The sequence below is a fragment of the Anser cygnoides genome, chromosome 1, assembly GCF_040182565.1.
Source record: "Anser cygnoides isolate HZ-2024a breed goose chromosome 1, Taihu_goose_T2T_genome, whole genome shotgun sequence".
NCBI lineage: Eukaryota > Metazoa > Chordata > Aves > Anseriformes > Anatidae > Anser > Anser cygnoides.
In genome coordinates, this window is record NC_089873.1 from 132,177,302 (window position 1) to 132,187,699 (window position 10,398).

Here is a 10,398-nt window from a genome sequence, read left to right on the forward strand (position 1 = left end):
GCCAACCACACATCACTGGACAGAAGCCTTGAGATCTCAGGGAGCAGCCAGCTCAGACAGCAGCCAAGGAAGCAGATGAAAAGGAAAGTGAACAGATTGCTTGGAAATTATCAGTAAATCCTTCTTTACTTCTATCATGCCGTAATTTGGCTAGTGTTTTTCTCTATTCTTTCCAATTCTTCCCACTTCTTTTTTCCTACTTTCCTTTCTTTATCTCATCCTCTTTGTTTTCCACAGTTTTCTCCATCTGCCATTTTCAAAGGTTTCCCTCAGCCTACCTGCTGTCCTGCTCTCCCTCCTCACTCCCATGCAGCAGCTCCATGCAAAGGGATTCCCTTTCCAAACTCTTTCCAACGCACTGCCTGTGAGCCCTTCTGAACTTGTTTCTGTCATACCTTCTTATTTTAGCCCATGTGACTTCTCCAAAACTTCTTCAGATTTATGACCTTTTGGACAATCCAACAGCAGGAGAGCTCCCATCCCACATCCAAGCCCTTGGCAGCATTCCCACCAGCACATCATTTCCCCAGTGATTAGGGCTGTTGCCCAGTCAGACAGAACTGGTAGACTCAGCTGCTGGAAACCTGAGTTGAAAAGATAATCATGCTTACATTTTCCTGACTCCTAAATGTGAAATCTGCTTAAGGTACTTTCTGAGATGAATGTGTCAGTAAATGCTGTCCCTGTTTTTCATAAATACATAGAAACACACTAACTATAATTTTCTAATAAAATCACATTTACTCCAACAGTGATCCAAATAACAGCAACTTTGGGCATGGCCCAACTCCTCCTGGCAGCCTGTGTACTGAAGTAAGGTGAACATGTGTCTCACACATACTTGACCCAACCACAGGAGATGCTGGAGGCCTCCAGTGAACTGAAAGCTGGAAGTGGCCATTCTGTTCTAAACCAGGGACTTCCAGTGGGGAGTGCATGTTCTCTCACTGTGCAGTAACAAATGCCAAGCAAGGTATATATCAGCCAAACATTTGCTGGCAACAATTTATATTGAATCCTGTCACAGCAAACTTACACGTTCTCCATATCAAGTTCAGTATCTTTTCCTCACCGTGTATAGTAAAAATATTCTACAGTGAATGGTAGAGCTAAACAGTTTCCTGGAGAAGGTTGTTGTAAGCCAGGGTATTGCATGTAGCTATGGCATTTTTCAGAGTCTGCCAAAAGTAGGGCTGAGATCGAGGGTTAGTCGGCCATTCCAAGACAGAACTTCTGCACAGCCTTTTCCTCAGCCTAACATACCGGGACTTCTGCAATACCTTCTCAAGAAATATCAAGATAATCACATCAATCTTTTCATCTAGCAGGCGCTGGTGGGCCATGTAAAATGTTGTCTTGAAGCTGCCACTTTTAATATACTTGTTGGTTAGCACAAATATGGTCTTTTTGCTCAGTTGAATGCTCTGGGAAAGGTTGTCAAAGACTGGCTGTCCTGGAAGCCAGTCCCTTTCTTCCAGGCATAAATTGAACTTCCTGGGTTTTTGATCTTCCAGCTTTTCAACCAATTCTGTCATCACCCACTCGTTCACAGCTGGATCTGTATTGTCAAAGGCAATAAAAGCATCATAGCAAGCATCTGGTAAAGGTAAACGCCTATAGCCCTTCAACTTCGCAGTGCAGTAATGATAACTATACCACACATCCCAGAAATATAGGTGGTTCATAACAGCAAACACCATAAAACCTAGGACAGCTGAAGCTGATAAAGCATACATGATCAAATAGGAGGTGTCCAACTCGCAGGTATACAGATCCAAGAAAACCAAACTCCTTCCTTTATGTGCCCCTGGGCCAGCACACGTCACATCTGTGGCCAGAAGAGGAATAGTCACTTGAGTCTGGTTGATCCACCAAACAAACCACACTGCATCACAATTGCACTTGAAAGGATTGCCATGCAAAAGCAGCATCTTCAGGTTGTTAATGACATTTTCAGGGAAGCTAGATTTCTTAATTATTTGGATCTTGTTTGAACTGAGATCCAAGTATTTCAGTCCAATTGCACCTCTGAGAAAATATTTGGTTAGCCGTTGAATGCGATTGTTTCGGAGAATCAGTTCTTGGAGTGTGGAAGTGCAATTGGACAGTTCTCGGGGAACAGTAGTCAGAAGGTTGTTGCTGAGGTCCAAAGTTGTTAGTTTCTTCAGCAAGTAGAGTTTTCCCCACTTGAAAGTCTTCAACCGGTTATTGGTTAAGTTGAGTATCTTGAGTGCTGGAGGCATAGCTTCAAAAATACCATAAGGCAAAAAACTGAGTGAGTTAAAGGAAATATCCAGTTGTTCCAGGTTGGTCAGATTCTTGAAGAATGACAGGTATCTAGCATTTCCATCCATCCATAAAACATCTAAACGATTTCCTCTGAATTCTAAAATTTTAAGAGATTGGCTTTCCATCCCTGTGCTAATAGAGGTAGAAATCTCATTCTCATTCATCATCAACTTTTTCAGATAGGCCAAGTTTTTCATGAAATTAAGGACATGAGTAACACCTTCTGCCAGAAAATAATGTTTGTTGTTGCTTAGGTCTAGAATTTCTAAAAGTTTCAGCTCTTCGAAAGCAGTCGAGTATAGCAAGTCAATCCTGTTGTTAGAAAAATCCAGATATTTCAATCCAGACAGGTAGTGGAATTCACTTCCATTTAAAGTTTGACTTATTGCATTACCTGACAAGTTGAGGCATCTGAGGAAATCAAGATCCCGGAAGTCTGAGGGGCTAATAAAAAATATGTTGTTTCTGCTTAAATCCAGAGTTTTTCCATAATCCAGACAATCCCTATTAACTGAAGGTCGGTAGGAATTAGCCTCTTTGTCTTTGGACTTGCAACTTCGGCCATACTCATCATACCTGAAATAATGCATCTCTTGTAAAACTTGCCTGTTGCGTTGCTCTACTGAAATCCTGGGATTAGAGCAAATTCCATAAGAGTTGCTTTCACTTGAAGAAGGAGAAATTTTATTCACTGACAGATCTATGACTTTAAGAGCTTGGAATTTCTTGAACACTGTTAGGTCAGCAACTTTAATAAAATTAGTTCCAAGATCCAACACTGTTAGATTTCTAAGCTTGAGCAATGGAAATAGATTTTCTTTTTTCAGTTCTTTAAAGACATAACCCCTGATCCTCAGGATTTCCAGATCTGAGAGGGTAGAAAATGTCTTAGACAGGTTCAAGGACGGAGAATACATCTGCAGTTCAAAATTAAAGGACAGATCCAGCTCTACAAGTCTGGGGACAAACTTCAAAAACTGAGCATCTCCAATCTCCTTCATGAGGAAATTTTGGGAGAGGTCAAGCTCTTTGAGATTCCTGGTGTTTTTAAACCAGCTGCTGGGTATGCTCTGAAGAGAGTTACTGTGAAGTCTCAAAATTCTTAATTTTTTCAAGGAATAAAAAGCCTTTGAATGTATCTTAAGTGCGTTATTGGGGCAGGGAATACAAGGATATGGGGCATTATAGCAACGTGGGCAGTTACCACTGAGATCAAGAATTTCTAAGTTGTGAAGGGCACTTAAATCGTATTCCTGAACCTCTTGAATTATGTTATTGTAAATATACAATTCCTTTAAAGTAGAGGACAAGTTGGGTGGAATATGAGTTAAGTTGTTAGACTTCAGGGACAGTACTGTCAAATTTTTCAGATCCAGAAAGGCTGTTTGTTCAATTTCAAATGAAACATTGCATGGGTTACGGTAGTAACAGTTCTGTCCCAGATACAATATTTCTATGTTTTTTAGTTCTGAGAAATTAGCTTTTTTGATAGAAAAGATACTGTTTGCTTCCAGACTTAGCAGACTTAAAGTAGTAGGAAGACCCCGGGGTATTTCCGACAACTGATTTGCATCCAAGTACAACGACTTCAATCTTGTCAGAGCAGCAAAACTGCCATTCTCAATTGTCGGTGTCCTGGTGCACACATGATCCTTGGGCCCCAGTCTGACAGGCACGCAGTTGCATCTGAAGTCAATCTCCACGAGCCTTTCAAGATAAGCAAAAGATGTTGGATAGATATGGGGGATATGATTAATAGTCAGGGTCAGGTTTGTAGCATTTGCAGGGATCCCTCTGGGGACTTCTGTGAGGCGACGATCGCTGCAGTCCACTCTCACTGTACCTTCAGAGGCTTCTACATCGCAGGGTAAACTTTTAGGAAACCAAGCTCCTGACAGCAACAATGGAAATAAGAAGAGCAATACAAACGGCAGTGCATTTGTTGTCTCTGCATGAGGTACCTAAAAATAAGGAAATAGGAAGGTATTAATTGAGTGCAATGGGAACATATGTCATAGGACATCAGATCAACCATGTACTGGGTTAAATATTCAGTTCACCTGAGATCCTGTCTTACAGTGGCCAGAAGTGGATGTGCAGGAAGGATTCTAAGTCTAGGGGAAGGCTTATATTGGTATTTCCTCAAATGCTTTCTTTCCTCTCTTATCACTAAACATAGTAGTGATAGGATAAATATCACTTTCTAAGTAATGAATCTTAAAAAGTTAAAAAATCTGCTAAAGATTACAAGACGGGTGATTAAAGTCTGTGAATTTTCTTTAAGGGTAAACAGTGTTAGACATCCAGCAAATTGAAATTGTTTAATATGCATAAATAAGCTAGGATTTAGAAGCAGACAAAAACATAAAGAAAATCTATAGACAACTAAGATCTAGTATAAATTTTCAAAAACGTACTGACTAACAGCTGCATGTATAATTCACATTTCACATAAGCATTCTTCCTCTATTATGTGTCAGAATAAATGCATGGTTGACCAAAAACAGTCAATGACTATGCCTCAACTGTGGCCAACTGCGTCCTGGGCTGCATCAAAAGAGGTGTGGCGAGCAGGTCAAAGGAGGGGATTGTCCCCCTCTACTCTGCCCTCGTGAGGTCCCATCTGGAATGCTGCATCCAGGTCTGGGGTCCCCAGCACAAGAAGGATGTGGACCTGTTAGAACTAGTCCAGAGGAGGGCCACAAAGGTGATCAGAGGGCTAGAGCACCTCTCCTATGAAGAAAGGCTGTGACATCTGGGCATGTTCAGCCTGAAGAAGAGAAAGCTCCAGGGAGACCTCATTGCAATCTTTCGATACTTAAAGGGGTCTTATAAAAAGGATGGAGAAGGACTCTTTACTCAGATAGGTAATGACAGAACAAGGGGGAATGGTCTTAAACTAAAAGAGGATAAATTCAGGTTAGAGATTAGGAGGAAAATCTTCACTCAGAGGGTGGTGAGGCACTGGAACAGGTTGCCCAGAGAAGCTGTGGATGACCAACCTGTCCCCTATCTCAGTGGCACTGGAGTTATCTATCTGCAAGGTCCCTTCCAAGCTGAGCCATTCTATGCTTCTACGATTCTATGATTCAATATACTTTAATACCAGCTTGCATTTTCACTGTCCAATAAAGACAGAGGGCCAAGAGGGCACTGTATCAGTGGTAGGGCTGAAAGTGCAGATCAAACAGATTTAAAATGGAACATGTATCTTAAAAGAATTATAATAATTCAATATTCAGAGCCAAAGTCCCATAAACATTTGTCGAGCCTTGAAAAAAACACACTCAAGTCTTTGCGATCTTGACTACTTTACAGAGTAGTGTGTATGGCGGGAAGAGCAATGGGATTTTAATACTTCATAACATACTAGTTACTTCTTCAGCAGCTCTCAGTGATAAAGATGCCCTGGCCCTGACACCAGTGACAGCCAGCCAGCCAGGCGTGCTGCCAGCCTTGGCTTGCCTAGCACAGGCAGAGGGGCCTTGACCATTTTGCTGCATTGCATAGCTTCATAACTGCCTCTGTCTGGTGCAGGCCAAGAGGTTTCAAGATGACCAAAAATCAAAATAATTCATTTCTACCTGAAGAACTCAGTTTTGAAGGACTGCAGATAGATACATGGTACTCAATGCTCTTTAGAAAAACAGAATTAGTTACTCATAGAATAATACTGACTAAATGTAGATAACCAGGTAAGCAGCTGAAAATCGTGTGATTAGGTAAAGTGTTCAAGATACCTGGAAATGTTTTGGCTCTTTATCTGGCTAGCACTAACATATTAAGACCTTCTCATTATATAGACAGTATGTGAAAACACTGCTGAGCATTTCCTTAGACATGCTTTGTAGATGACACATTAACTGGGAATTCATGTTTTATGCTCTGTTTACTTACGCCACTATATGCCTTCAGTATGCAAGTATAACTTAGTGTTTCTGTATTATCTCAGATAACAATGCTAAATCTCCTGGTTCATCTCTGTATCTGGAGGAGCACTCTAGTGATTAGCAGGGCAGCCAGTGGAAGAGAAGCTAGATCAAGTCTCTCACAGCACTGCAATTCTAGATTCAACAACTGAGTGGAGTCACTTTGGGGATTCAGTCAGCTTTTGAATATAAAGCTTCAGTATAGAAGGAAAAATGTTAAAATAGAGTGCAGATCTTCCACTATGTTGGCATATGAAAATCATATCAGTTTCCTGGTAGTGCATTACACCACAGCCCTTCCTCTACCATTACTTCCCTTCCCATTCCCACAAAGAGACACAGAGCTTTCTTCCCTTCAGAAGGTCCAAAGAAAGGGAAGATTTGGTTAAATGTGCAATGTGTCAATGGGTGCTTGCAGCCCAGAAAGCCAGCAGTATCTTGGGCTACACCAAAAGAAGTGTGGCCAGCAGATCAAGGGAGCTGATTCTCCCCCTCTTCTTTACTCCCGTGAGACCCCATCTGGAGTCCTGCATTCAGCTCTGGGGCCCCCAGCACAAGAAGGACATGGAATTATTAGCATGAGTCCAGAGGAGGGCCACAAAGACGATCAGAGGGCTGAAGCACCTCTCCTACAAAGACAGTATGAGAGAGCTGAGGTTGTTCAGCCTGGAGAAGAGAAGCTTCCAGGGAGACCTTATAGTGGCCTTCCAGTCCCTAAAGGGGGCCCATGGGAAAGCTGAGGAGGGACTCTGTGTCAGGGAGTGTGGTGATAGCACAAGGGGTAATGGCTTTAAACTGAAAGAAGGTAGGTTTAGATTAGATATAAGGAAGAAATTCTTCTCTGTGAGGGTGGTGAGGCCCTGGAACAGGTTGCCCAGAGAAGCCGTGGATGCCCCATCCCTGGAGGCGTTTAAGGCCAGGCTGGATGAGGCTTTGAACAACCTGATCTGGTGGGCGGTGTCCCTGCCCATGGCAGGGAGGGTGGAACTAGATGGTCTTTAAGATTTCTTCCAAACCAAAGCATTCTGCGATTCTATGAACTATGAAATATCCAGATTGATAGCCATGACTATAAATTACTCAGGAAAAGCTGATCTTGACTAACCAGACTATGGCCATGAATTCCAAAGCGATGAGCCATTTCATTATTTTCAACATCTGTGAATCATTTTTTTAATAAAAATTACTTTAATTTGCTTTACAGTAATTCACTTTGGAAACTCACACAAAGTGGAGACATGGATACGATCATTCACCATTGCTTCAGTACAGTCTAACCAATCAACATTAGAGGAATAATAACTTTTCTGATTTCCTGATGTAGACAAGCACTTGGATGAAAAAGATGAATAAGAATAATTAGAGTAAGTGGGGAGCTAATTTGGAGAAGATAAAATACATTCATTTCCCTACACTATCCTGCTTTTTATTTATTTATTTATTTTAAGTATTCTCTTTTTATCCATTAATATGGGCAGAAAAGTGGGAGGTAGAAGAAAGGGTACTACCATTGACATTCATTACATGGAAAACAGAGGGTCTGTCTTTGAATGAAAAGAGACACTGCAGAAGAAAAATATGGATACATTATTGTAAGTATTCTGCCTTCCTTCTTTTCCAAGGACCATACCATATTATTCATGTAAATGACTTTTTACTAGACTAGAAAAAATTCTAAGTGAGAGTGCATTTTATTTTATTTATTGATGCTGTTCATTCATGTCCATGCCATGACACGTTCTAGTCACCAGGCTTTGGAAAAAGAATGGGCTTGCCAATCACTGGAACCTGTGTCTAATGGTAACCTTAAAATAAGGAAGGAAAACCTCTGCTGCTAACTGGGGGCAAACCACAGGTTTGCTGCTCTTGAGGAAAAATTATTCAGAATCAAGCTTTAAAGATTGCTAACCCAACTTAAAACCCTCTATCCAAGCAATAGATCAGGACTTAGGCAACATGAGATTGCTGCCTAGATCATCACAAACTTTCTATGTGAACCTGTATTCAGACGCTGCACTTGGGGATCAAATTTTATGCACTTACGTGGGTTCCTCAATGCAGTGCCATCAACCTGGGCTGCACTGATATCCGGGGGCACGTAGGAGAGGGGGGGCCTGTCCTCAGGCACTGCTCAGCTCTCCAAACATGGAGGAAGCTCTGCCTGGCTGCCTAACAGAGACAAGGAACTGCACTGCTAGGTGCCTGGAAGCAGGTGCGATGAATCTGGGCCCTTAAAGTCTTCATGAATATGCTTGAAAGTTCCTTCAGGTGTCAAAAAAAATGCCAACCAAGACTTGTAAAATGCTCAGATTTTCAACTACTTGTTGCTCTATTTTAGGGAATCCTGGTGTCTTTGCACAGCAAGCCTAGGTCTCACTTTCTTTGTGTTTCATTTCTGTGTATACTTCGGGCTCCCATACCCTTTTAATGTATTAGCTATTTTAACTGCAAACTGTTACATTCTGGTGCTGTGTCTAACTGTTCATATGCAAAACACTTTGTTATAGAACCAGAACAAATAAAGAAAAAACCCTGCTGAAATTAGAAGAAATAGGCAATGACTTGTGCAAAGTCCTTGGAATGAGAAACTAGTTTAAAAGTACAGATAGAGTATGTATGTGAGCTGTCCTTTTCTCTGTGAAGGAGAGAGAAATTTCTCTACATTTGTGTTTATAAAAAGTTCAAAAGTACTTATATTCTGATATTAACTGAGCACATGTGCAAATCTGTAACTGAATTCCATCTGAACTGTAGTATTCTTCAAATATTCAGAAACAACATGGCTGGGTGTCTCTCAATGAAGTGCTTCGGTAGCTGCTGCATATGAATTTTAAAAGGTGAAAGATTGAAAGGCTAGAGAGAAAAGAACACCACAGAAGTTATAACTATTAGAAAATACATTATTATAATACTCCTGCAAACATATCAGTGCAAATAAATGCCAGATTTCCTTTCCTGTAATTATAAATTGCAGCTTATAGCCACAACAGCATATATAGACGTTAGAATGCAAAACATACTCTTGAAAACCTTTCTCAACAGTTCCAATTACAGAGTTATAACAACAACTTTAAAATGAAAGTTTCACATACCATTTTTCTGTGTGCTTCCACAGCTGAAAGATTCGTCGTTGGAGAAAACTGTAAATCAGAGCAGAAGAAAACAGCATGAAGGTATCCCCACTGGTTCAGGTCAGGTAGAGAGGAGAGTGTAGCATGACATAACTCACTCAAGACAACAGCAGTAATACCACTTTTTCTGTTTTCTCTTCAGCTGAACGGCAACTTGAGAAATAATTAAACATGAAACAACTGCTGCAGCCCACTTCCTCAAATATCTGTCTTTAAAATTAAAACAGTAGTAGCTCAGTTACTCCTCCACCCCCATTAAAAGAACTGAGTACTATTTTTTGCCTTTTAAACAAATTCTCACATTACTCATAAATCCACGTGCTGTTGTGACAAAAGATTTTTTTTTTTTTCTTTCTTTTGGTCTCTTATGCCATAATTTGCTCTCTTCCCTGCCACTTTGGAACATGCTTCTCATTTTAAACTGTGTGTTTCACCTATCTACAGTCTCATAGCTTAAGAAACTATAATAAGACCTACTCTAAGTTGAACAGTCAAGCCATGGAGAATCCTGAAAGAGGGCTATTGCAAAATATTCAGAATGAGAAAGTGAGGTTAATCAGACAGGAATGTGTTATGCAAGGGTAGAATTCACTTGAGACAACAAAGATTTATAGAAGCTCAAGTTCCTTCTTTTTTTTTTTTTTTTTTTTTTTTTCATTTTTAGTGCAACCTGTATGACCACAGAAAGACATTAACAATATTTTAGATTTGGAGGTTTAATAATTTTTATTATTATTGTGGAGTCTCCTTCCCTGGAGATATTCAAAAACCACTCGGATGCCATCCTGTGCAATGTGCTCTAGGTGACCCTGCTTGGCAGGGGGGTTGGACTAGATGATCTTTACAGGTCCCTTCCAACCTCAGCCATTCTGTGATTCTGTGATTATTTGGGGTTCCTTTCTACTGCTAATAGCCTGTTACTAAGAATCTTTTGACTGACTAATACAAACAGACAAATTTCTTAATAGATATTTTTTCCATTAAGAATTCAGCTTCAGTGAATGGGATTTAGGGGGAAGGAAAACAGAGGGGAAAAAAAAAAAAAAAAA

General features: G+C 40.5%; 1 protein-coding gene across 2 annotated transcripts; it reads right to left on the minus strand.

Moving 5' to 3' along the window:
• Positions 1–977: 977 nt before the first annotated feature.
• Positions 978–9,978, minus strand: TLR7 (toll like receptor 7). 2 transcript variants are annotated; one of them, XM_013191543.3, is made up of 3 exons: positions 9,448–9,978; positions 9,311–9,358; positions 978–4,250 (listed from the first exon to the last, which is right to left on the minus strand). In XM_013191543.3, exons 2-3 carry the CDS (start codon positions 9,311–9,313, stop codon positions 1,110–1,112), a joined length of 3,144 nt encoding a protein of 1,047 aa, XP_013046997.2. In that variant the 5' UTR covers positions 9,314–9,358; positions 9,448–9,978; the 3' UTR covers positions 978–1,109. The 2 variants fall into 2 exon arrangements, with proteins under 2 accessions (XP_013046997.2, XP_066838165.1); XM_066982064.1 differs by having other exon boundaries at positions 9,311–9,978.
• Positions 9,979–10,398: the final 420 nt, after the last annotated feature.